Below are 27,784 nucleotides of genomic sequence, written 5' to 3' on the forward strand. Positions count from 1 at the left end.
TGCAACATGTTGTGAGATAGCAAAGTATTAGCCACATTTTAAAAGTAAGGAAGTGATGTTTGCCTTTCAATACTTAAAAGGAGCTTATAAGAAACACGGGGGCAAACTTTTTAGTAGGGCCTGTTGTGATAGGACAAGGGGTAATGGTTTTAAACTAAAAGACAGTAGATTTAGATTAGATATAAGGAAAAAAAATTTTACAGTGAGGGTGGTAAAACGCTGTAACAGGTTGCCCGGAGAGGTAGTAGATCCCCCATCCCTGCAACATTCAGGGTCAGGTTGGATGGGGCTCTGAGCAACCTGATCTAGTTGAAGGTGTTACTGCTCATTGCAGCGGGGTTGGACTAGCTGACCTTTAAAGGTCCCTTCTGACCCAAACTATTGTATGATTCTATGAATTGAGGTGGATTGCACAACTTCAGCATTAGACATACAGCATGACTGAGCCAGAAACTGGACTGCAGACTTGTAAGACTTGATGTACAGCCATGCTACTTTTAACCTAGAGTTAAAATGGTCTGAGCATAGACAGTAGGGTAGCGCAATATAAATCAGTGCTTCACAAGGGAAGGGCTGTAGTGTGACTACTTTTCTTATTAGATGCTCAAGAATCCACGTAGACAAGAGAGATTTTTTAATGCACCAGCTGTGATAAGGGTTTTAATTGGTGTTTGTGCCTTACAGGACAGCAGAGAGTCAGTCCGCAAGACAGAAAACTGCAGGGGGTCAGGCTGAAAGGTGCCTTATGTTCTTTCAGAATGGAGCTGACCTCTGAGAACAGGAACAAAGAGATAAATGGGATCGAATGATGTCTCTGTAAATGAAAAAATACAAAATTTTGCCCCATACATTTTTCTAATGCATACTTTGCATGTATATGTTGCAGTGACTTCTTCAATAGGCTCTACCTTGAACCGTGTTTCAAACCCCTCTGGAAACAGAACATGAGGACAATTTTATGGTTCCTTGCTTGAAGGCACAACTTGATTAAAACTCAAATGTATCCAACATGAATTATCTGTCCTGGTTTAAACTTACGGTCTGAGCCTGTTTAGCCCAAACTGCTGTAGGGTTGCTAAACATTGCCAGTCATTCACTCTTCGCTTGAGGCATCCTTCTAAGATGCTGCCTTTTCCTACTCACAAAGACTGAGGACTGCTTTTCTGTAGGCCACCAAACAAGTGAAAATTCCTGAGATAATGCAGTTCTTGGGGAAGCTTTACTGACCCCATAGGTTATAGGACTCCTTTGATACAAGGCATATGAGATCTGTCAAGGTATATGGCCCCCATGCATGTCTGCTAAGCTACTCGAAATAATTCTTTTCACCCTCCAGCTATAGCTAACAGAGCCATACCAGCTCAAGTAAATGCAGAATAATACTGCAATTCAACTCTGTAGAGCAACACAGTTAATGGTATTGACATAGGACTCCAGAGGTGCTGTGACTCTGGACATGTGGTATAGATCCTGATAATCAGGAAAAGGGTTAAAAAAAATGTAACCCCCCCCAGAGAATGCAGTTCTTGGGAATGTTTTTTTAGTGTCCCAGCACAGCTCTTTTTTATAAACAGAAGAGCATATGGTTCTTATGAACTCAAAAATGTTTATTTTTTTAGCAATGTTTTATGGAACTAATAAATGTCAAAATATTTGATTTCAGCTCAGGAACAAAATTCCAGCTTTCAGCATGTTATGCTTTTATAATTTTATTGGCGAATCAGTTAGCAAAATAAAAATCTCAGAATTTTCAAGGTGAAATTAACATTAATCACTACACAGGGACAAATCTGTCATCATTCTGGTAAAAATACACAGGCTTACAGAAAGAGATTCTCTGGATTTGCTGCATCTTTCATGGTCTCAGGTAGCTAATTAAGTGGGTGTCCATGCTTCAGTCAGTGCTGTGATTACAGTGTAGCACAAGCTATTTCAAGCAAACCTTAAACTACTTCATTTGGGTACTGGTAGCATTTGAACCACAGCAGCTAAGCAGAGGTAGTAAAACCCTTTTAGGAAGTTGAGTAAATATTTGGAGTAGTTACTGTAACGTGGAGCCCTGTGCCTTTCCTCCAAATGGCTACCAGAATCTGACCCTGACATAGCTATTAGCGATGGCTGTACTACTTTGCAGTGCAGACTACTAAGAGTGGTTGATTCTAGCCCTGATTGTAGTCGATAGCAATCTGTTTGCTTTATTAGACAGCAAAACCCATCAACAGCAAGTGAAGACAATATGAATGTTCTGGTCTTTAAAGTGCCTTTTTAAGTTGGGGTTTTTTTTCATGTAGTAACTCTGATATTTTGATATGTTAAGAAAAAATACCATTTAAACACACACTGAGTTAGAGGCCTGGTTAGTTGAGATGGAGGACTTGGTGTTAATGAATATTTCATCAATTGCAGATGATAAATGAAGCAGAGAAAAGTGTTTGGAAGTGCTGTTGCTCTCTTATATTGACCTTGCAGATGTGATGTGCGATGTTTACTGAAGCACATGTGTGTATGCATGCAAAGCAAGGATGGAGTATTGCTATTCAGTGCCTGTGTCCTCCCAGTATGAACTGTGCCACATCTCTGCATATTTGTTGGTTTCTCAGTGTAGTATGACAGCACATCAGTGGAATGGCAAGACAAGCAGTATTTGTCCATCAAGCCAGACAAGTGCTCGTTTCCTGATTAAAGAGAGTACATTTTTGTGCAACTTACAATTAGTCTGTAGAACACATTGCCACAGGATGTTACTTCAGGCCAAGAATTCAGCAAGATGCAAAAAGAAATTGAATGCTAATTCTAATAATATTTTTTTTAAACAGAAAATCAAATCATATTTCAGTTTTGAGGCCAGTTTACAGCTTTTAAGGATTAGGATGAGCCACAGAGATTAATTACTGTCTCCAGGCACTAGTGTTTCCTGCTCCTTCCTCTGGCTATTTTCATGAACAAAATGTTGACCTAAGTGGATTGGCTCTAATTTGGTATCTGTTTGTCAGTGATCCTGCTGTACAGTCTTATTTATGGAGAACATGAATACAAAGATCTACATTTGTACAGGTTATAGACTGTATTGGGCAGATCATGGTCAAATATGCAAAGAGGCTTGAGTAAATGCTAAAGAGCACACTATGTCTTCATTCAGTTAAACTTGCTGTATCATATACAAGCTGTGAGATACTGCTAAGTGAAGTGTACTAGAATACTGTATACACGGGGAAGTGACTATGCTTTGTAATGTTTACTGCTACCAAAATTCCTGGGTTTACTTAGTTGTTTTGCTATAAGCTATAAAGAACATACATCACTCATTGGAAAACAGAGCTAAGCAAACAAAAAGAAAATAACCCCACACAACAGAAGGATATCAGAAAGGGAATCTTTTTCCAAAGATAAACATTCATACCTCAAATACGCAAGTGTGGCTAATGACATTCTTGTTTTAGATTCTGTTCATCTTGTATAAACAGTGCTTGCTGTAGGCTGTAATCTTGGGGAGGATGATGTTTTTGCTGTGCTAGAGAAGGAATGAATGAGTTAGGATGTCCATGTTTTACAATCAGAATTTCCTCCCTTTGATAATTCCTGTTTTCAGGTCCTAATTTTATGTTGTATAAACTTGGTAGTTGAAAGGGTTGAAGCGAAAATTTCTTTGAAGACCCCGGTGTTAGCTTATTTTTCCTTGAATTTGAAAAACATATGCAGTTGTTTTAGCCATCATTGTTTTGGCCCAGGGATTGTACTATTGCTGTTTTCTAAGAGGTGGAATAACTCATTCAATTTAATTGTCTTTCATTCTGTTTAAAAATTAGTCTGAAAACCTCATCACAATGTAAAAGAAAGTTGTTGTCTGTTGTCCCCGTACCCCCCAGTGAGCAGCGTTTATTTCAGAGTAGATCGTTCAGCAGGGGTGGAGTTGGAAATACTTTAGGCTAATGCTGCCCACAAAGACAGGGTATCTTTCAACATTGCCCTCAGGGACCTTCTAATTTCTGCTCTGCCACTGACCCTTCTGGGACAAGTCCCGAGACAACTTTGCAGCCTCTGTACCTCTGGGTTTGTTTTTTCCCCAAACCTTATCTACATCTAAAGGGAAGTACAACCTGACCACTCCCTTCCTTAGCCTGACATAAAGGATACACAAGTAGCAGGGATATTTCACAGTCTGGTAGGTGGGAGAAGGCAACAGGCATCTGGGACAGCCTGGAAAAGGACACTGTCTGCCAGGGGCAGGCAGGAGGGTTAGGATGAACGCAGAGAGCCACAAGTGTACACCTGTGGGCGTTCCCTCTAGCACAGGAAACAGCCACTTCCAAAAAGTCGGCGGGAACCTTGGAGTTCTAATTTTCAGTTCTCTGACATAGAAATGTCAGCAGGTCACAAGTTTTATGTCACTAGCCTACATTTTCCCTGGTTTGTGTTCATGTACTGTTACAACATATATATTTTTTCTTCAGTTAATCATTGTACTTTGCTCCTCAGAGTTTACAATGCTTCGGAGTCTCAAGACACAGTATTTGCAGATGTGGCCCCTTTGCTAACATCTCTTCTTGATGGGTAAGTTAAAACTGGGAGTAAGAAAGCTAAAGTGCAATAATATTCTGAAATCCATCGATTAAAAAAAAAATTACTTACTAGTAGTGGTTCTGTCCAGTTTTATGGGTTTGCAGTTCCATTTTCCTGTTTGCTTTCTACTCCACACCAAGTGAATGTTGTTTCCCCATATAAACAGTGAAAACACTATTTTCAAAATTTAGCAGAGCAGACAAATTTGGAAAAAAAAAAAAGTGGTTTTTTGTGTGTCTGGTCTCCTCCTGGCAAACAAGCATTTCTTGTAATGGAGGTTACTATCTTTTTCTTTGTGTTTTTGTAGGTTATGCTTTATAACTGTTTTTCAGTTGCAGACATGGTATGATACACCTTTTCCTACAGTGTGTTCATACATGAAAGGCCCGCCAGGGCCACTCTCTGATCATCTGCTCTGTTTTTGTCTATAGCATAGGCCATAAGAGGTCATATGATCAGTTCCTGGGTGAGCCAGAGCTGAGCATCCTCAGTCATAGCTTTAATGCTTCTTCAGGTGCTGGGGTTAAAACAGAATTCTGGTTTGAATACAGAACTGATAGGTAGCAAGCACTAACAAATAATGTGATTACTTCTAGCCACTTAAGTTCGTGAAGTGTGATTTTTCATTTATAGCAGGGCCAACACTAAGCTACTCTTGCTAAGAAGCCTTGAAGTGCATATTGTTATAATCTTTGAGGCTTGAACTGAGATTTATACACGACTTCCTTACTGCTTCTTTCTCATTCCCGCTCCAGTCCCACTCAGTTATAGATAGTTGTTGTAGAGCTGTCATGGACCTTTCCCTCCCTGTGGAGGTAAAGACGGTCCCTTTCCATCCACAGTGGCCTAGCTGAACGTGGCAATCCTTCTTCCTGGCAGTCTGTGCACTGAAGTTTCCTTTTCTTAAAAGCAGCCTATGAGAGGTACGTCAGGATACTGGGAATATTGGGAAATCCTAGCCATCCCTTTACACATGCCACAGAGGGCCCCACAACGGCTACCTGGGCTAAGGGAAGTCCTATATGGCATTATTCTAGTTTACCAAGGATGAGTAACCAGAGCTGAGCAACCTATGGACCACTAGGTTGGAGGAGTTTGAAGAAGTCTTTATAACCGTTGTTTTTTCCCTACTTTTCCTTTTGCAATGAACATAACTTTGCTTTGGCTCAATATGTCACTTATTTATCATCAAACATACCTGATCTGTACCTTGATCCACTGTACTTCACACTTGCTAATTTCCACATTGGGACAATCCTGTCCTAAATGCTAGCATTTTTATATTCAGTTAGGAGATGTTCTGTTATTGAAAAAAAGGCCTGTCTTGTTCTTCCAGAAGTGCCATTTAAACAGAAGCAGATTTTCAGGGAAGGCGAGGCTGTGCATACTCACCATGTTTCTCAGCTGCCTTCCCGTTGTAAATGGGAAACAGACATACTTAGTCTGAACCTCGAACCTCTTTGCTGCTCCTGATTGTTTTAGTCTGGGCTCCAAAGTGGTCTGTAAACAACGTTAGCTTAAGTAGAAAGGAGCATTATGCTCCTTTTCTTTATTTGTTCTTTATTTTTCTTTCCTAATGAATTGTTTCATTTTTCAGTATAAATATACGGGAAGAAAGGATTGTTCCATATGCAAAACAGACAAAGTACAGCAGGCTTCAAAGTTTACAGTTAGCCATACAGGGCCAGCAAGGGAGCAAGATAACATTTCTTTACAGCATTGAAGAATCAAACTTGTTTATTTATTTTAAAGAATACATTTCTCCTCCTTTGATTTCCTTTAACAGTGTTCTCTCCTGGTGATAACTGTGCTATACTGAACACCCACAATTTTTAGGAGAGAAATGCTATGAAACCATTGGTATTCTAGCTTGATAGTAAGAGCTTTTCTAAACAAGAATATAACTAATGAAGCATAGTGGAGAGAGAGAGATATCAGGGCACACAGGTGAATCAGAGTCTGAAATTTTCAAGATTGCTCTATTTGAAACCCTTATGTTGGAACCAGAACACCAACAAAGTAAACTAAGTAAATGTAGACTAGTCTTCTGCTTGTCTTTTTTGAATCACCCAGCAATTCGTTCTCTCCTGTGCTTATGTAGATACGATACTGTTTCCATAGGTCATCTGGGCTTACTGAAATACTGTTTTGGCTTTGGCAGAGAAGTTATCACTGATTGATACCCGATTTGTGTCCCTATCTTTCAGTGTTACAAGCACCTGTCTTCTTCTAATCATACCATTCAGACCTTGCCAGAACCGTTTTAACCATGATGCTTACTGTCTAACAAGTAACAATCAAGGAAAATTTGAATAGCTGGACTATATGAAAGTTTGAGAGACTTCTAAAAAGACTTCCGTTCTGTTTTTCCTAAGGAAAACTACAACTTTCAAACTTCTGGCTTTCTTTTTGGTTCCAAAGATCTCTTTGCTTTTGAAGTTTGACTAAAAGTCTCAATAAGCTACGGGCTGGCCAGGCAGTGTGTGTTAGGGGTGAATTGTGAAAACTGCTCATTGTTAACCTAGCTGAAAACTATCAATATTAGTGGGAGCTTTCCCACCGACATAAATACAAGTAGAGTTATGTCAGCACTGAATACCTGGAGAAATCCCTTGTTTCAGATTTACAGCCCTAATTTCTAGCACATTTCATTTTGCTGTAGTGCTCTTTATTTTCAGTTACAGTTATCTCCTTCACTTCATCAAATCTATGATAGACTTCTATTTTATACTCTGCATCCTGAAATGTGGAGGGAGCTTACTATAGGTTCACTGACTGCAACTTTGACTTCACATCCCCAGAGGGGTACCCAGGTATTTGCTTATACATTGCTTATCAGCCCATGTTTCTTTCTATCAAGAGAAAGCTTTCTAAATAATCCTCCAAAAATAATTGCTTCTAGGCATGTTTAATATGCGAAAAATCGCTACACATATATTTCTCTTCAGTGGCTGTGTTAAATATTTCATGACTTGAAACCATAAATTTAAAACAATTAGATGAGGGGTGTTCATTGAAATATGCTGGCATGTGCTTGAAACAACATTTTTGATATGAGGAAAAGCATCGGATAACCAAAAGCAGCTGTTCAGGTCTGCCCACAGAGGAGGTAGCTTAGGCAGTGAAATTTTACTCCCTGGCAGAAGAGGAGCAAGCCCATTCTTGCAGCTCTCTAGTAGAACAGAAATTCTAGCATACTGCAAAGCACTCCTCATGTATGGAGATTCTGTTGTGTCTCTGAACAGACAAAATAGTCCAGGGAAGAAGCAGTCCTGTCAGCATAACTGCAGGTCTTCCAAGAGCTTTTGCTGGCACAGTTCTGTGGCCAACACCAATGTGCTGGCAGGTGCTGCAGAGCAGATGCAGCTGAGTAGGGACAATCCTTCAGCTGCACAGTGCAGTGTTGGTCCTCAATACAAAATGGTACTGTGGCTGGCTATGTTTGTATCTGCCCACTTGCTTTGCTTAAGACGTTGACTTAGATCCAACTACATTAGAAACACGCTTACTGGATAGGATTCATCCATCTAAATCCAGATCCCTGTGGCACAGACACAGCACAGCACACAGCTGTGGCCTCTTTTATTATTATTTTTGGTGCAGAGAAACAGGCGTTGTCAGAGTTCTGTTCTTTAGATGTATTTTACATGTCTACTAAAGATGATGAATTGTATTTCATAGGTGCCTGTACCTCTGCGGTGACATTGTACATTTTCACCTCCTACAAGTCCATATCAGAGCAGTTCCTACCACCTTTATTCCAGAGTAGTCTTTGTGTGTATGCTTATACTGAGCTAATACATTTGGTTTAAAATTTGTGCCTCTTATTATTAGGGCTTTCTTATCTCTTCCAGTGACTGAGGGCTATGACTGATGAGCCTGCCTGAAAAAGACTACCAGAGCTGAAGAGTTCCCAGCTGTTAAGCTGTTCCCAGTTGTTAAGATATTAGTGCTGTGGTTTGCAGCGTAGCACTCTTAAGGCAAATCAAACCCAGCGATGGTTTACTTTAAAATGCTGTATTGTAAACTGCAGTGGTTCAGGAGCTGATTAACAAGCAGCTCAGTAGTGCATGAACTGGCAACTGGGCAGACAGGAGGTCTAACCTCATCAGTCATTCCAAGCTAAACATCCCTTAAACTCTGCTTAAAAAATAAAATCTGTTTAGACAGTGTTATGAGCAGTACTTTAATTTCTGTCAGATTGTGAGATCTCCAGAAAGAAATCTGCAGGGGCAGTGTATTTGGGTTTTGTTTCAGCTTGTGTTCCCAAACTGTTGTAGATTTGACTTGCCACCTAACAATCGCATTTAGTAATGGTAAACCAAATGAAGCCTCTTTTAAATTTCAGGTACAATGTGTGTATCATGGCTTATGGGCAGACTGGAAGTGGGAAGACATACACGATGTTGGGACCACAGTTAGAGGAGAACTTTCCATTCTCCATAGAAGACGAATCAGAACTTGGAATTATTCCTCGAGCTACTCAAGAAGTGTTCAGGTAACAACTAAGTAAAGGCTCGTGTCAGTGGCAGTCACCTCAAATTTTACAGAAGGGATGAAATAATGTATGTTTGTAATGTACTTACCGTTACAGATTTCAGCTGCACAATGATTATTTATAGCTTCTCTGACTGCCATTCAATATTTGAGTTTCGATACAGATTTCTAGTTTCTTTCCTGCTTAGTCTGATTTGCTAAGAAAATGAGATTATGCAGTCTTGCTGTGTGCTATCTGTCTGTGCCTTTCAGACTCCTAATTTTGAAAATGTTTCAGGCATAGCTGTGGGAGTCCAAAGATAACTAAGTTCTTACAAGTCTTGTGAAAATTGACAATTGGAATAGATGAAGAGGATCCAGATCAGAACCCAGTCTCCAAGAAGAACGATAGTAGAATTTTTAACCACAATCTGTTCTTGCTTTGAGAATTCTTAGATTTTTTTTAGTTGAACCTAATGCATGATTTGAACTGATAACGCTGCTATGTTGTAATAGAAGAGCCATTAGAGGTTTTTCCAGCTAAGCCTATTTCTTCTGGAGAAGGGTGTAAGGTAAATCCAAGACCCAATTTTGTACCAGAATAAATGTCTAACTGTAAATACTCTCCTGAATAGACAAGCCCTTAATTTATGGATTTTCTGAGGCTGTGGACAGATAAGCTCTTACAGGTCTAGCTGGGCAGTTTACCATCTCTGCCTGTTCATTGCGTGCACTCTGCCCGAGTATATCATACCTTGAGCTCTGAACGCAATAACGTCCACCAGGGAAATGGTATTAAAAAAACATGAGGAAGGAGGGAGGTTAATGGAGAAAACCAGTTTAAGCTGGCATAGCTGTTTGGAAATCCATATATTCTGATTATTCAGCTTAACATTAGCATGTGGATGAGGCAAAGCCATGGCTGTGGATATTTAATAAGCACTTTTATCAGACTGTAATAAGGTTACAATTAAGGAATAGATCTTTATTTACAGACTGTTCACTTGGGGTTTGATTTCAACATTTTTTGGCTTTTTTCTTCTTTTCTTTTTCTATTTTTATTCTCCAGGCTTATTTCTGAAAAGCCATCAGGAAGTTACTGGGTTGAGGTTTCTGTTGTTGAAGTGTATAATAATGAAATTTTTGATCTTCTGGCCAAAGACAGTTGTGGAAAAGTATTTGGCGTCAAACGTGATGTTGTCACAAACAGAGAAGGAAAGAGCGATGTTCCGTTGCTTACACATGAGTAAGTACACAATTTAATCCTTACCATCCAATATATGCAATATATAGCTGTCACAAAACTGCATTATAGGCACCAGTTATCACTTTTGAACAATGAGTCCTTACCATATGCAGAAGAACAGTTTTCACTGTTTCCATTAGCTCAGTCTGTAAGACTTCAGCTGGCTGCAAATGTCAAAATACTTCCAGAAATAACAGTACAATTAGTTTGGGTTATACTTCTGTGTTAAGCACCTTCCACTCAGAATGCCTGAAGATAACTGTGTATTTTGTTATTGCTGAATCTATGGCATCTTGTCAGCTGTAGAAAAAGAAGGGTTAACCCAGACAGAAAGCACTTGCCTTCAGTCTTACTAAATTATAAAATTTACAGATGATAATAGAAATGTATGTACTACTACTAAATTTTTAAGCAGCTGTACAGTGTTAGTTTTCCCTACATGCATTGGAGTTAAAAATTAAATAATTTAAAAAGAATAAGACTTTAAGTGATCTTACCGTATAAACAGCAATCTTACACTGCTTAGTATTCTGTTTTCATAACTGGAGGCATTAAAGTGGGAATTGATTTGCTGGCATTTCAACGTGTAGTTCTTGAAAATCCATTTTTTTCAAACTAAAATCTAAGAAGTAGCTAAGCTTCTACCCATTCAGTTTTAAGATGTTTACCTTCCCAGCGTTGGTGTATAGTAAGTGTGATTCTTTACACATCTTGCAGTGCAGGAAGAGCTAAGGTATTAAGGCTACAGCTATACTAATTTTAATGCCTTCTTATACTTACTAAGCATTACAAAGGCTTGTTGTAGTACACATGGCAATGATTTTTGGTGTTACGTATATGTAGTACACAAAGCAAATTATTTATATTTCTTGTTATATATGAAACATCTTGACTAATTAGCTGATAAAAATTACATCTTCATAACAACTCATCCATTAATAAGGGTGAATCTGTTTCAGATGCTTAATTTTAGTAATGGCTGTGTTGTTTATGCCAGTCTTAAATCAACATTAGCAAAAGAAATTATGACAAGCAGTACTAGGGGCACCAGAGAGGGTGGTGCTACCCAGTGGAATTAAGCTACTGGACATCTCCCTCTGAGCGCCCAACACATGAACAGATTCCAGAAGGGAACAGTTCTGCTTCTGCACTATAGGGAAGTCTAGACACTTAGAAAAAGTGTTCTGCTTCTTGGACAAATAATGTTTGTGAAAAGAAACATCTTGCCCTGTTGAAATGTTTAGCACAATATTAAAGATTTGTATTTGTCTGGGGGAAACGATGTTTTTCTCCACTTCTGTATAATAATGTTTGTCATGGTCTAATCTCTGCTTTTCCAGGAGGAATTCAAAGTCGGATATGAAAAGCATTCCCCCCCCAATTAAAATAAAATGCTCCCTCAGTGGAGATAATTTGAAAGCAGTACTTTTTTCTTGTGGGACTTAGTCACATAAGCAGGCTGGTTGTTGTTTATTTATGTGGGTTTATGCTATTGCCAGAAAGCCTTGATAAAAATACAAGAATGTACTGCAGGGTTGTGCAAACAGACTTTTGTTCTACCTTGTTACATGCACTTATTGAGTTGTATTTTCTAGCCATTGAACTGCTCATAAAAAAGCAGGACTCCAGAGAAATTGTAAAGTGACTTTCTTTACCATGGCAGCTGTATAACTCTCCTTTCTTTCAATGAAATAATAATCATTGCAGTATTCTAGGAAGGATTAACATTTGTATCTGGGGTATGCCTGCTTTTCAGTCTTGAGGTTAACTACGATTTCCAGAGAAATTCTGCATCCTTGACTGCACTCTGTATGCTCCATAATTGTGTGGAATTAATTAAAAATTACTGGAGCTTGAAGTTATGAATCCTTTTGCCCTCTCTGTTTGTATTATGCCAACTGGTGGGTTTCTCTCAGTCTCTGTCCTTGGATTTCCCCAACTGTGACTACTCCAACTTTTGCTGTGTGGTTAAAAGCTCTGCTCAGAGGAGGTTGGGAGTAGAACCTAACCTGTGTGTGCTGAGTCTTGAAACAGCTGATCTTTTTCCTTTGACTTGAGAAGAAAGGAACCATATGACTTAAAAAATGATGATGGGCACATATAGCATGGCTATGATGGGAGTTGAACTTTATCTGCTCCAAGTAATTTTTAATTATGGTATTTCAGTAAAGAAGATTCTGGCCTGGTTTCATTCCTGAAAAATGCCTACTCCCCTTCCCAAGGGAGCTTTGCATAGTTAGTGTGTGACCCATGTCCTTTCCTAGGCTTTGGGGAAGGGAGAGGTGAGATGTAGCTGGACTTGTGCCACAGAGACAAGAACTAGAACCTGTTTGAACCAAACTAGAACCAAACTAGAAGGTTTGGTTTATTCTTCTAGTTAATCAAATGGCCGCTCTGGGTTTTTTTTCTGTAAATTTTAATTTATGGTAAAAGAACCCGGCTCTTTGAGCTAAACACCTCTTAAAACCCACTTATCGCAATCAATTGATAAATATTCAATTCTAATGCAAATATAAATAAGAATATGGATTTGTATGTCAGTTACAGTGCAAGCAGCAAAAAAAGTCCAATTCATAAACAGGTTATATTAATAATTACACAGAAAGGTTAATAAGAAAAAGCAAACCCAAACAAAGTAAGGGAATCATTGAATGAAGCCACCCAGCTGCCTGAAATCTAAAGTAAACAGCTGGTGCTTTCAATAAAAACACATCCTCATTTGTGATAATATTTCATTTAGAATAATTGGTCTGCTGGGTCTCATTGGCTTCTCTATATATCCATTAAAATACAGTAGTCTTTTTCCTGCTAACATGTACATCTTACTGAATCACAAAACCCTCAGTTTCTTTCTTCTTTTATGACTTGGTTGACTTTGGAGAACATTCAGCATCAAATTTTTAACCTAACCACAACCGGGCTTCTCTTTGTAGAATCTGGTCCTGGAACGTGCGGTACATAGAGGATGATAAATTCATAGAGATTATACTAAAAAATTATTACTGTCCATCCTGCTGAGATGCTACTGTGCCAAGCATGCAGCGCTGCACCGGGGATGCTGTTTACCTCCAAAGTCAACTGCAGTTTCCCAGATGGTGATGAGCACTGACAGCATACCCTGAGGCCTGTCTGCTTCCGCAAATCCGGTTAGAGGACAGCAGCTTGTAGCACTGAGCCCTTGCCAGCACACAGGAGCAGCTTGCAGAAGCCAATTGCTTGTTGCTGCATCCTAGTGAAGGCTGCTTACTTCTCAGGCCGTCCAGTCGTGCCTGACCAGCTACTGGAAGACACAGTTCAAAACTCAGGAAGGCAGGATCTGCCTCCTTGGACTTCAGGCAAGAGTCAGATCACCCCAGTGTGAGGCTCTGCCTTCTCTGACAGTAGGAACTAGAGCCACTGCTTCTCTGCTGGCGCCAGGTCAAACAACCGGGGAGACATTACCAGTGGATGCAGAGGTACAGATATTACAGGGGAGGTCAGCATGTGTGGCTCAGGGTTGATAGGTAAAGGCTATAGTGATCATTTAGCTCCTGCAGCCCTGGTTACACAGGGAACTTTGAGGTGGCTGCTTTTCTTAAGCATCTATAAGCATGGTAAGGCTAAGTGTTTTTTCTGTTCTTCAGATGCCCTCACTCGATTTTCAAAGGCATTAGTTTTAGTTGGGTATAGCTCTTTTGCCTCTAAACTCTTCAAGTGTGGCTGCTCTTAGCATAAAGTACGTTTGTGCCCAGTGTGACTTCCACTGAAACTGGCCAAATCTAAGCCACGAAGGATTGCCTTGCATTGCATGCTTGCTTGTGCTGACTGCAGCAATGCAGAACCCAGGCTGTAGCCTGTCAGGAGAGTTATTAATGGTTCTGGTGTTACAGGGCATTCAGTAACCAGGCGGTGATATGCCATCGTAATGATTTTTACCCCCGTCTACAAACTAGTATTTAGCTGATGTAACTTGAGTGATTGCTAAAGAAGGCAGTGCAGTGAAATGAAAGGGTAGGCAATCTTACCTCACTTGTTTCAAACACTGCAAACCTGGGGGAAATCATAGTGGTTTTTTTCTTTACCTAGTCAGTTTATTTCAATTTTTATGTTAGGTTTTTGCCCTTTGATTGATCATATTTGCAGAATTTCCTTTAACTGGAAAAGAAAACTTATAGTATAAGATAAAATGATCTATAGAAACTTATGCCTGTCTATTCTGACACTGTGATGGAGTCCCCGCTCACTGAACAGTGGAATTGAACTTTTTTCCAAGGATTCTGAATTTAAGTTCAAATGTGAAATAAGATTTCCAAAGGCTCAGAGCAATTTGGGGGTTTTGCCCTATATTCTGTACCTTCCAGGAGCTACCTTAATATAGACTTAGTCAATTCCACATCTGTAAGACCGGAGGTTCCAGGAATGTCTAAATCTGTGTCTTTTCTTCTAAAGTGTGGAGGTGTAGAAATTTTGGTCACTTCTAGAGCTGAGCTACAGTACCTGCAAGGCTGGCAGGCATCTTCTTCAGCAGTTTCAGTACTGCATTACAGCTTTTGTCTTGAATTTTCATCTTAGACTGTATCCCACCCGAAAAAGTCTACATACAGTTGTCTGTGCAGCTCAAAACTGAGATTAGTATAAGGAGTTAGAAGAGCAAGAAAGTGGAAATGCTCAGATTCACGTCTAAGTTGTGAGCTTTCTCGTGATTTTTACTGTGAGTCAGTTAAATTTTCTGCTTGTTTCTTTACCTCCTAGGACTGTTGAAAATGCATCTGAAGTTTTGCATTTAGTCAGCAAAAGCCTGCAGCTAAGAGTCAGGCACCCAACACTGGTGCATGCTCATTCCTCTCGTTCTCATCTGGTAGTTACATTGACCATAACTACAGTTGATTCTGGAGAAAACTTTGGTAAGTAGGGTGTTACTAAAATACATCCAGAGCCAGTTAATCCAGAGTCTGTGGATTAAGATTTTCATATTGTTTTTTCCCGTGTTTAATATATTTCCTCAGTTCTTTTCCGTTCTTAACTTCTACATACCTTCTTAAATAACAGACCATTTGATGTTTGAATGCTACTGGAAGTTCACTTTCATAAAAACTTTTCACTTTTCTTTACATGTCTTGCCTTACAGAGTTCTTGAAGTTCTACAGCATGAAACAACTAATAAAATAAATGTTGTAAGTCATAAGATAAGGTGTAAGATAAGATAGATATCAATTAGATACTCAAATACAGTAGTTAAATCGCTTTGTATGACATGAAATTATTCATGCTAAGTTTGTGATATAGCTAACCGTGCATTTCAGGGATCATCATATGCTTTCGGGTGAGAAAGAATTGGGTTTTTTACCTGCTGCCTTGCAAAAACATCCATTAAATTCTTCATCTCTTGAACTGTTAATAATAGGCCACTGTAGGAACAGACAACATAGTTGTCTTATTTACTACAGCAAAACCTGCATTTCTATTTTTCAGTACCACACCAAGACTTAACAATGTATTGCTTTAGGAATAACTTTGGCTTTTAGGGGTTAATTTTGTTTTCTTTTGCTCGTGTTGTAATTAGGCTCTCTGCTTCCAGTGCTAGGTCCATCTCCTTCATACTCTGTAACAACAATATGGTTTTAGAAAGTGGAAAATATTTAAGATTTTTTCCCTTAGATCTCTATCAGAAATTAAACAGACAATATTAGCAAAACAGAACAAACAGTGCCCTCGCTTACCTGTGGGCTTGCCAAAAGACACAGCTATTTCACAAGTTACAGCTCCAGCATTCCAGATGTTAGCTCTAGCAGTTCCAGATTCTTGTCAGTCAGACAGATGTTACTTTTCAAAACACAGTGTTTGCACCGTTAGCGCACCAGCCCTGTTGTCTAGCCCACGCTTCCCTTTGCCACTTCTAATTGCAGTCACCCTACTATGACACGTTGTCTGGCAGCACAGCTCCACAGAAATGGCTCGTTTACATTGAATGCAGATTGAGGCTTTCAGCTTATAGTGCATGGACAAGATGTGCAATGTAGGGGGGCAGAGCAGCACTGCAGATGGGACCTCTCTATAGCAATGTGTCAGCATTCTCTATCTTGTTTAAAAGGGGAAAATCCTGATTTAAAAGCTAGGTGTGATTGTCAAATATCTCAACACCAGAGATCTAAGTCACTAAATAAAAAGTTGTAAAGTCTGTCATGAGTTCTGCACCTAAAACAGGGTTGACAAGCCAGCACTTCTTCACGTTTGATTAAGGTTTTTTAGCATTTTGTTTCAGTATTATCTGTTGTTTGAGGGGAGCAGTTTCTTAATTTCCCTGTCTCAAACCGGAGAGGAGTGAGAACACGTATTTTTGCACTGTGTGGCCTGAAGCCATCTATTCTGTGTAAACCAGCACAGCTGCTCCATCTGCACTGTGAGCAGCTAGCTCTGGTTTTAGCGATAGCCTTGCTGGAGAAGTGCAGAGCTCTGCAGTGCAGTTCAGTCTGCTCTTTACTCAAGTTTTGCAGCAGGGAACTTAGTACTACTACTCTTAAATCCCAACAAAAGTCTATTGTCACTATTACCGGCAGCAGAGTACGTGCCTTTTATTCTTCTGCATCTTAGAGAAAGAGAGAGAGGAAGATGAAAACCAAACACTGAAGAAAAAAAGCACAACTTCTTTGGGAAAGCTCTTCTGCATATACTCCTGCTAAACTAATGTGAAAGCATATTCCCAAAGAATCTGTCTTCCTCTTCCTTGTGGCAGAGAGTCTGCTGCTGAGGAAGAGGAAGGATATGAAGCAGTCTAGCGCAGCTACAGAACTACCAGGAGCAGTAGGTGACCAACCTGAACAAGTGGGAGTAACGCTGTTGAGGCTAAGAACTCATCATGTGGAGATGCAGCAGTGGGATATGAGGGCTGAAAGAAGTCTAGAGGGAACAGCAGCGAAGGACAAAACAGAAGAAGCAGGATGAGGATTTTTTTTTCTTGCCAGAGCACCAGCAAGTGATGTTTTAAATACATAGAGACAGACTTCAGAGCTTACTGCTCCCAAACATCTAAAATCTCACTTTGGTTGCTGTCAATCTAAAACACAAAAAAATGCCTCTTTAAAGTCCTTACTGGACTCCCATTTCTTGTTTTGCACATACAAATGAGAACAATGGGGATATTAGATTTAGATGCAAAATAACCTACACCATGTCTTGTTACCAACTGGTACGATCGGTTTGATGAGCAAAACCTTAAATAAGATAGAAGACGCCATTCAGCCTGCCTGTGCCATTGCTTCTGACTTGTATATTGCTTCTGTTAGAATAGCCTGAAGCAGCAGGTATTCTGCTTCGCTTATTAATGCCCCATTTTTCCTCCATCTCTATTTCCACTGTCAGTGAGAAGCTCTCCTTGTTTGTTTTTTCTCTTAACCAGGTACTTCATGGGAAGAAGAACAAACCAGTCAGAGATTAAATAAAGAGGTTTCTTGCACCTTTCCACAAAAAATGAGAGACAATAAATCCACCTCTTCTTCCAGACCCTCTTCACCAGCACAACTTGAAGCAACTGAGAAAATGAAGCAAGTCAAAACTAGACTGCAGCTGGTGGACCTGGCTGGTAGCGAGTGTGTTGGTAAGTGAATGCATCTGTTTGGGCATGGATCCTCCCAGATCTAGGTGACAATAGTTGTCTTTACCATTTCTGAAGGGATACATGCTACCCCGCGTTCATACAGTGGGTGCTTTAACTCCACAGATCCTGGCAAATTTCGGGGGCTGATTGTTCCAGTTTTACACTGGTACAGTTTAACTGAAAGTCTGTTTGCGTAAGCTTGAAGTAAGCCTAGGGCGGTCACCCATATCATAGGTACATTATTTGTTCAGACTGGTTTTATTAGGCCTGTTTTTCTACTCTGAAAATTAGCATGTCTTTGTACAGAGATGTTTAAAGTGCGTAAATTATTTAAATATTACAAATATCTTTAATAGCTGATATCACCACATGTGGGTTTTTCTGCCTTATAGTGGAAGTTAGTGTTGAAAAGATAATACTGTTTTCATTGTTTCTTCAAAGAATTTTCTTCCTCCTGCCTCCTCTAGGCACACAATAATTTCAAAAACTTGATTATTTCCTAAAGGACAAGCTTTCTTACCAAGAAAAGCCATGCAGCCAAATGTACCATTCCAGAAATAATGTTTTGAAAACTGAACCAGTATTATGAAAGAGTCTTTTACTTTACTGCCAAAAGAATTCTTGCTGTTGCTCACTGTTAAACCTTTGTTCTACAGAGAAACCTAATATAATACATTATTTTTTTTCATTTGCTCTGAGTACTGGAAGCTGTTTGGTAAACATGTAATTGAGCAACAGTGTGTGTGTGTGTTTTCTCTCAGTTCAACCAGGACAAGCATTTACTTGGTTTGGGGCTCAGTGGGCCAGATCCTCCAGCAAAGCCGGAAGAGCTGTGCTTACTGACATCAGTGTTCGATGTGGCCCAGCACATGCAGCAGCTAACCTCTGCCATCAGCTATGCTGGTGGACTTACTGTCATAAAAGTGAGGGCAGCCATTAACTCATAACTGGTTTAAAATGTGGACAAATCTAAGTGAGCTGCAGTACAGCAGGCTTCTCACACACTGCGAGGCCCCGCTCTACAGCCATCCTGGGTCATTTACAGCATATACAAGCTAAGTGGTCTGTTTGTAGCAAACTAGGTTTCAGTTTGAAAACTCAGCTAAATGCTTCGTGGAAGTTTATCTAACCAAATGTAGATAATCAGCAATTTAAGCATGTACCACCTCACCTATCTGCAATTTTTTGCTTTAGGGTGATAATCCACTGTCTCAGGAGTCCACCTTTACTTGCTGTAACAGAAGCTTGGGGGTGGCTGTATACACAGTGACCCCAGTAAAGCTAGTTTGAGATATGTCCTATCTCAGATTATTTGTCCACCCTGTGGCAGGGTCTTCCAAACCACTTTGCTCTGTGCCTCTGCCAAGAGACTCTACTACTCCAACTCCATCCTCTCCCACAGTCACATTCCTCCAGCCCTTACTGTCCAGACTTCTGGGCGTTTTGTTATTACTGCACCTTTTTCACATTTGCCTCTTCAACACCTCTCTTGTTCTCCCAGTTTGAAAAATGGTGGCCTGAAGGGAAAACAAGATCCCTAGCCTCTCTCTGCACTTCTCTAGAGGTGGGACAGTAAGCAGCTGAGGAAACTATTAGCCCTGTCTGCTCATCCCGCTACCATTAGCTCTGCCTAGCATGGATCATGTGCTCTGGGTAGTAAGAAGTGATTGCAGATGCCTCTGTTCCTCATCCACTTATCCTGAAGAAAGGTTGAATTTGAATAATGTGATGCTAAATGCCAGTAGCAAATTTCTCTTCCCAAAATGGCAGAGGTAAGGACAGGAGGAATTAATTACTTCTAACTGCAGACTGATCAAAGAGTTGCATTTGCAGCACCTCTTTAAGTTGGTCCAACGCGGTGTGTAGACCAAACCTGTCCAGTGCTGCTCAGGGGCAGCATAGCTGCATACCACCGTGCTGGGTGGATGGTAGAAGGGCATCATTTTCCTTTATCGCTTTCCTTACTGCAAATGATACTACAAAACAGGATCTTACAGACTTTGGTGAACATAAGCCCCTCACCCTTACGGCTGCTGTACAGTTGTGTTTCTGCAGCTTATGCCATCAGTGTCACTCCTGTTTTTCGTAAGGGATACAGATGGGGCAGTTTATTATTAAAAATGGTGGAACACAACAGGTTTCTCTCTGGGGACACTGTGGACTGGCGTTTTCAAAAGCAGCCTTGTCTTGTCTGTTCTTATGGTTCCTAATTTCTCAGTTCCCTGTTCTTAACACATATGGAGCCAAGATGCATTGTACAGATGAAGAGATCAACTTTAACATGAGATGCTTCAGACCATCTGCAGACACTGAACCTCCTTTAACCTTCCTTCAAAAGAGTAGAAGTGCTGAACAATGTATTGGCAGTCGAGTGAAAAACCACTGCATCTTGCTTTTGGCATGGGTGGACTGGAAGTCCTGGTTCAGAATTTGTGTTTTAAAAATGTTAATGCAGCAACAGAATTTTTCATCCATTACAGTTGAAGTAGCTTTGCTTAGTCTTACCATTGCCTTTTTCTACACTGTACTAGGTATGTCTGGAGTGACAGGTGCAGCGCTGAGAGAGACGTCTTTTATTAACCGCAGCTTGTCTGCCCTAGCAGATGTTCTTGGAGCAATAGCAGAACAGCGATCTCATGTACCGTATCGGAACAGCAAACTTACACACCTGCTTCAGGACTCTGTAGGTGAGGGATTATTCTGACTTTCGTTCAACAGTAGAGACTACTTTTCCCAATCTTTCCCCTCCTTTGTTGTGTAAAATTAGGGAATGATCTTGTACTCTTTGCTTGTATGTGGGCCTCTATTCAAAGACTGGCTTTGGAGCAGTGTGAGTGCACAGCAAGAGTTCTGAACTCCTCCTGAATTCGGCTAAACCTTGCTGTTTCCAAGGTTCACTTTAGGAATACGCTTGTAAAAATCACAGCATCTCTAATAGGATCGTTTAAAGGGTAATAAGTGCATTTCATTGGTGTTTCATGTCAGGTACAGTTTACAAGTTAAGCTTCATTCTTTTATTACTACAGGGTAGTCACATACTTGCACATTCCTCAACATTGTGCCCTGTAGCAGTAAGACAAAGGAGGGAGACAGAACAGACATGTGGTACTGCACTACAGCTTGTGTTTGGGTCACCTTCTCTAGCTCCTCATCTATGCAGAAACAGTTTTAAAGCAAGTGTAATTCCTGCAGTAACGTCAGATTTGTGTCCATCCATATGGTGTATTAGTCCATTTTTCTGCAGCTATAAAGCATCAGCCCTTGTGCTTTTAGTCTCCAGTTCAAGGCATTGGCAGTGATTGAGGGAACAGTTCTTCAGAGTGTCTGAAAGACTCTTAATTTTTGCTTCAACTTGCAATTTCACCTAGTGCTGAAGTCCCCACTTTTAAAAGGGAAAGCCAAAGAAAGGAGTTTAGGAGCTATGTTGTATTAGCATTGAGCCTGATTTTAACTATGCCTGGTGTATGACTTGGGTAACACTGTGTTGAAAGGAGGAATTTCCTTGTTTAATCATTCTCTGTGAACCTCTATGTCTGTTTTGCTTTATTGTCACACAAATAAGCCATTTTGCCATTACCCCAAATTTACAAACATTTGACAAAGTTTAATGAGGTGCCCTGACCCATAACATACATGCTGACTAACTGGTGAAGCTATAAGGGGGGAAAATCTACATTACAAATTGTGAAACTTCTATTCTGCTGCGGCAAATATATCGTTAGACAGACTTCCCTTGAAGGAGCCGTCTGTTTTCAACAGCCTTCTTCATGGGCAGTCTTCTGCTTCATAAAAACAGTGGTAGCCTACGCTCACTGTGGTGTAGATCAGTACATTAGCAGCGTATAACTTACTGAAAATAATGAGGTAAATACGTTTTGTCATTTTCCTGCTTTTAGGAGGTGATGCGAAACTGTTGGTGGTGCTGTGCATCTCTCCTGACCAAAAGTACTTAACAGAATCAATGCAGTCTCTGGGATTTGGAACTCGTGCTCGGCAAGTTCAGAGAGGACAAGTGAAGAAAAAAAATTTCCCAGTGCCGAGTAAAGCAAAATAAAACCTAAGACTCCTGTGGATGAAAGTATTATTAATGAGTTCCTCAGACTGAAATGTATATTGTTGTCCTAAAGCCATTATTTTAGACATCAACTGCCAGATAAAATAAACAATCCTCAACATGGCATTAGTAAGCCATAACCCTGCTGATAATGTTCCTGCTCCAAAGAAAATAGCAAGTATTGACAACAGCTACTATGGTGGAATGGCTTAGAAATAAATCAGACTTTTTTTTAGGAAAGCTGCTTCAAGACATGGTTTTGGCAATGTGTTTCCTTTGGGCAAGTAGAATAAGTTGACAGAGCCCTGATTTAGGATGGCTCGCTTCAGAAAAGCCAAGGGTGCGTTCTGTTTTCGCAGTAGAAGACATGAGTCTAAATATCATTCCAGGGCTTCAAAGCAGCAAGTGAAATAAAAAACATGGCTTGGATTAAAATGTCATCGTGGCTTGGTCTTCTGTCTAGCATGGATGGGGTCATTCTTAACGCATGGTCAACAGGTAGGAGTGAAAAGCAACCCCTCAGCTGTACTGAATGGAGTTCTGTTCTCTGGTTTTAGGTAGCAAATAATGGCGTTAGTGAGATGGAGAAAAAGGAGTAAGACTATATCTGTTATCCCTCTGGAATGTAGCTTAGGAAGCAAATGAGGGATTATACTGCATTTTGAAAACACACTCAGGTTAAATGGTTGGAGCGAATCCGAACTCTACTGAGTTCACTAAGACTACAGCTTTGCCTATTTTGTTGTTGGGGTTTTGGGTTTTTTTCCCTATAAATGCTGAAAGGCTCTGAACTAATGTGCCATCACAGTAAAAAAGGATAACTACACACTTCCCATCCATCACCTGAATAAAACACCAAAAACCCAGCTTGTGATATGATGCTTGTCATCTTCAAGAGGCTTGTTGTTGTGACATCATCACGCAGGGTTTGTGAATGAAGTTACCCTGGAGCGGTTGCAAGGAAATTTAAGCAATGTTGGAGACAAGAAGCGGTTCTGAGATGAGTTCAGTTGGGTTCAAAGAACATCTGATGTGTTTTATGCACCACGTTGTTGCTCAGCCGATGCCTCAGGATCTGCTCTGAATTCTTACCTCCAGCAATCACTCGGCCTCTAGACTGAGAGAGAGAGGTCATTGGGAGGTCACGGAAAGAAGGCTTGAATTGCAGTGGCCTGCCCAAAAGGCTGGAGTTTATAGTACTCCAAGTCACTTAACCTTCACAAGCATAAATATTTATCCAGGGATTATATAGCATACTATTATTGGAATTCCACCCTTGAATACTTAACAGCTGCTGTGTTGCATGCCGTGCTCTGGTGCTCAGAATGTTAGCATACAACTGGAGAGCTGTAACAATACTTGTTTTCCTAAATAATGTTGTGATTAAAATGCCTTGACTTCACCTGATTCCTGCAGTAATAGATGGGTTAAAAAAGAATCAGGACCCAGGACTTCAGGAAGCTGCACGGTCACTAAGGCAATCTCAGGTGAGAAAGTGTCGGTGAGCAGTGTTAGCCTGGTAAATGAAACACAGGAGCAGGCAGCTTCAAGCTCACCTTAGTCTCCTGACAGCTGGGCTATGAAAGCAGCCCAGATTACAGCTCTAAGAGAGGTTAAGTGACGAGGGAGGGCTAGCTGATTCCACCAGCCTCTAAGTTCCTCAAGTATTTTTAAGGATTTGCCATTTCTTAACTTGTCATGAACTGCACTTTCTTTTCTGGAGCTGCTTTTTAAAACTTGGCATTTATTTACAATCTATGTGCTAGGGGAAAAGCAGCAATACTTATTGCTAAAGCTCAGAAATAAACCCCTCAAATGCCAAAAGTTTAAGTTTCTACATTAACGTTAACTGCCAAATTGTGCATCTGCCGCATTCCCTGTTCTCATTTCCCTCGTCAGCACAGTGCATCGCTCACTCTTTGACAGCACAGTGACGTGTATAGGATATGCAGGGCAGCGAAGTTAACATTTTGCTCTAAGTACTTACGGTTTTGGATTTTCCTGGGTTATAGAGATGCGATTGCTCAATCTCGGTGTCAGATGTGACACACTGAAGGAAAGAAGGGTAAAAGTTGTAAGGGTGAAATGGCTTTACTCCAGCATTAAGCTGAATTGTCTTCTGCCTGAAGATCCACTGGGACCTGCTGAAGGAGAGGCAAGGATCTCCAGACATGTAACTGCTGTTCTGAGGAGCAAGGAAAACGGTATGTGCAAGGCCGTATACTTGTCTGCTGTAATTTTTTTTCTTTCAGATCTTTCATGCTTTGAAATAACAGCTACGTTAGAAAAGCAGGTGTGACGTATTCATGGAGCTGACTTTAAGGTTTCCTTTGTTGACTGAAACCGATCCTGATAAACCAGTCCTCATCAGCTTCACGTTGTAAAGCTGAAACACAAGTACCAACACTGGGAGAAAGAAAGTAAGTGGTATTTGAAAGCGTTCTGAAAAATTGAGACAGGAGGTCGTAAGTACCAGGAAAAATGTGATTATTTAAGAGTGCTCATGCGGTCTATTTGCTAATACAGGTTTGTTCTCTGGGAGCAACTGAGAGCAAACGAGAGTAAAAACCACATAAATCAGGAGAACATCCTTTCAGTAGAGCCCGTGAGTGCATAATCCAGAGCTCAGCTGGTCTCTTGTTGCATTGAAGCGAGAGCACCCTCAACCCTACTCTGCCTCCTGCCTGCTCAGCCAGGGCACTGGGTCACTGTTTGGGAGGGAGCCTGCTCAGTGCAGGGAGCGGCCTCTCACCTACCCATGATCTGTGCCAGCTGCCTTGGCCGCAGTCAGCAAGTCAGTCAACCTTTCACCGCTGGGCTCTTACTCTCCTCCTGTCGTGGTTTAACCCCAGCCGGCAACCCAGCACCACGCAGCTGCTTGCTCACTCCCCATCACCCAGAGGGATGGGGAGGAGAATCAGAAAGGAATGTAAAACTCAAGGGTGGAGATAAGAACAATTTAATAGGTAAAGCAAAAGCTGTGCACGCAAGCAAAGCAAAGCAAGGAATTCATTCACCGCCTCCCATGGGCAGGCAGGTGCTCGGCCATCCCCCAGGAGAGCAGGGCTCCGTCACCCCTAACCGTTACTCGGGAAGACAAACACCATAATGCCAAATGTCCCCCCCTTCCTCCTCCTTCCCCCAGTTTATATACTCAGCATGACATCATATCGTATGAAATACCGCTTTGGCTAGTTTGGGTCACCTGTCCTGGCTGTGTCCCCTCCCAATTTTCCATGTCCCTCCAGCTCTCTTGCTGGCAGGGCCCAGGAGACCAAAAAGTCCTTGACTTAGTATAAACATCACCCAGCAACAACTAAAAACACCAGTGTGCTATCAACACCGTTCTTACACCAAGTCCAAAACACAACACTGCACCAGCTACTAAGAAGAAAATAAACTCTATCCCAGCTGACACCAGGACACCTCCCTGGGACCCACTTTCTCCTGTGACAGTTCGGGCAGTATTCGGCTGTGTTGCACCTTCCACGGCCCCCTGGCTAGCGGTAGGAAATAGACATGGCTCCAGACAGCGATGCCGGGCACCACAAACCCTGGCTACCCACTGGACTGGCCTTCAGATGCCCCTCTTGTATTCTGCCTTCTTCCTTGCCCTGCGGATGAGCTGAGAAAACCATGTGAGCAACAGCAGCTAGGAGCCTCCACCTCCTCCTCAAAAAGCATACCCATTACTGAAACCACAGCAAACACAAGAGAATTTGGTCTTGCGAATTCCTTGGTATTCAGCATCCTGGTTCAGTGTCAAGTTGGCCAAAGAGTCAATGGCGTGAAGCCTGACCAGCACAGCAGCTGCCTGGGAGGCCCAGGGTCTGGTATTCCTGCCAGTGTACCCCCAAGAACCTTACGTAAAAATGGAAGCTGCATCCACACTGTGACCGCCACTCGCTTCTGGCACCCTACTCACACCTCCTCTAACCTGTGGGCCAAGCGCTTCTCCAGAAAGCAGAAAATTTGGATCCAGTTCAAAGACGAAGGATTGAGCCTTGTGCCTCTCCCTGGACAAGCGAATGCTCTGGCTTGTAGGACGTCCAGCAGGTCTGGAGATGGAGCAGGGAAAATGGGACTCTGCCAGACCAATCCCCAAGTCCTAACAGCAGCAAGTGCTTGTCTAGAATAAAACACACGGATAAGCATACACACAGACCTACGCAAAGTTAGCAGAAGTCTAGACTTGCCTAGAATCAGACCATAATCTTCAAGTACAAGTCAAAAAATTTGGCCGAAAAGTACAGCCTGGTGCCCACATTTCCCAGAGGATTTATCATTACAGATGGAATTTATCAGCTCCAGTTGTTGGTTCCCCTTGCAGCCAAGGGAAAGGGATTAACAGGATAGATCCATTTTCAGCAAGTACCTCTGCCTCCCTAGTCTAGCCAGAGAGACCAGGGTTTAGAGCCCCAACTCTCAGCCTGCCACAGCCAGGGAAACTAACGGCTCAAGGACCCGATTCTGAAGGACCAACAACTGCTGTGGAGGTTTCTCACTTATTTTTTCCAGCCATGATCCCTACCCTACCTGCCCAGCTCTAACGCTGAGCTCTGTAGCTGTGGTCCAACACGCCTTCTTCCAGCCCTTGCAAATCTGTCCCCAGTTCACGTGCTTTCCATACAGGGGAAGGCGGCGTGCAATGGGGCAGAGCAGAGCATATGGCACAGGAGCTGCTCCCCATCAGCTCCTGGTGAGGATGTTTTTAGTGCCTGCAGGGATCACCTTTGTGCAGGGCAGCCTACCCTGCTGGGAGAGCTGCCCTGCGCTGAGCACGTGGCTGGCACGCTGTGCAGTCCCACTGCAGTTCACAGCACTCCGCACGCCTGCAGACAAGCCATTAATCTTCCTCACCACCTCGGAATACTCTTAATCGGCAGAGCCCAAGGAAGGTATGTGACCCACCATTGCTTAACAGCGCTGCATCTCATCACAGGGTTAAAAAGAAAGCAGTAATTAAAGCAGCCAGTGCCTTTGGCCCACTCTTAAACAAAACCTTGACCTATGCTGATGTTTGAAAATTATAGATTTAATTTCCACATGTGGCTTCATGCCTTGGCAGCAGCCACGCCACAAAGAGAGGCTGCTCCAGGTTTTAGCCAGGCTAGGAAAACCATAATAAGCATTGGAAAGTTCACAAAAATGTTTAATTTGTTATTAAATTGCTGATTCCATTTTATGAAGCACTTTTCCAAACCTTTGCAGAATGAGGATCAGGCAGAATGAAGCGGTTATTGGAAAAAGGCTTTTGGCTCCTGCTGTGGACAAGCAGTTGCAAGCTGATGGCTTGCAAGCCCCTTCCAACCAGAGGAATAACCGGTAGCATCAGCTCACGGAGGAGCAGACAGGCCCAGAGTGCAGGAATGCCAGAGGTACCACGGCCTTTCCCAAAACCAACTTGGATTTGAGCAACCATAGCCCTAGCCAGATAAAAAAATGCCAGCCACATACCAGACAAAGGAGGGCACAGGGTGATCTAATTGAAGGGCAGAAGTGAGGGGAAACAGTGCCTACAGGTTTTTTTGCCTTTTCTTACACCCATTGTTATCAAACCAGGTTCTACCTTGCAATGCATTTGCCCCTTTTTATTTTGTTTATATAAAGGGAGACCAAAAAAAACTTAAGATAAAATCTGAGCCTTCCTGAATTCATGCAAGTATGCGCTAGGAGGCTCTGGGAGTGGACAGCTGCATTTGGTTTCATTGATTTGAATTCACCTTTATAAAATAGAAAGGTGCCTGTGCTCTTGACTAAGGTTGGCAACACGTCCAAACAATAACTGTCCCAAAGCAGTGTCGAATAGCCTTTGGTGACCTTTAGAAGTGAGCCTTTCAGAGCATGCCCCTGGGGGAGGGAGGGCAAATGCAGC

The 27,784-nt window shown here is 41.5% G+C and overlaps 1 protein-coding gene across 2 annotated transcripts in view; it reads left to right on the plus strand.

Moving 5' to 3' along the window:
* KIF25 (kinesin family member 25) overlaps window positions 1–22,344 on the plus strand; it is a 43,343-nt gene extending 20,999 nt beyond the window's left edge. For both annotated transcript variants that reach the window (XM_037392763.1, XM_037392764.1), the window contains exons 9-15: window positions 4,477–4,551; window positions 8,909–9,058; window positions 10,106–10,282; window positions 15,014–15,165; window positions 17,658–17,855; window positions 20,387–20,542; window positions 21,752–22,344. In XM_037392763.1, coding sequence (XP_037248660.1) covers window positions 4,477–4,551; window positions 8,909–9,058; window positions 10,106–10,282; window positions 15,014–15,165; window positions 17,658–17,855; window positions 20,387–20,542; window positions 21,752–21,909 — 1,066 coding nt within the window. In that variant the 3' untranslated portion in view covers window positions 21,910–22,344. The remainder of the gene's footprint in view (window positions 1–4,476; window positions 4,552–8,908; window positions 9,059–10,105; window positions 10,283–15,013; window positions 15,166–17,657; window positions 17,856–20,386; window positions 20,543–21,751) is intronic.
* The last annotated feature ends 5,440 nt before the right edge of the window (window positions 22,345–27,784 follow it).

The sequence above is a fragment of the Falco rusticolus genome, chromosome 6, assembly GCF_015220075.1.
Source record: "Falco rusticolus isolate bFalRus1 chromosome 6, bFalRus1.pri, whole genome shotgun sequence".
Taxonomy (NCBI): Eukaryota; Metazoa; Chordata; class Aves; order Falconiformes; family Falconidae; genus Falco; species Falco rusticolus.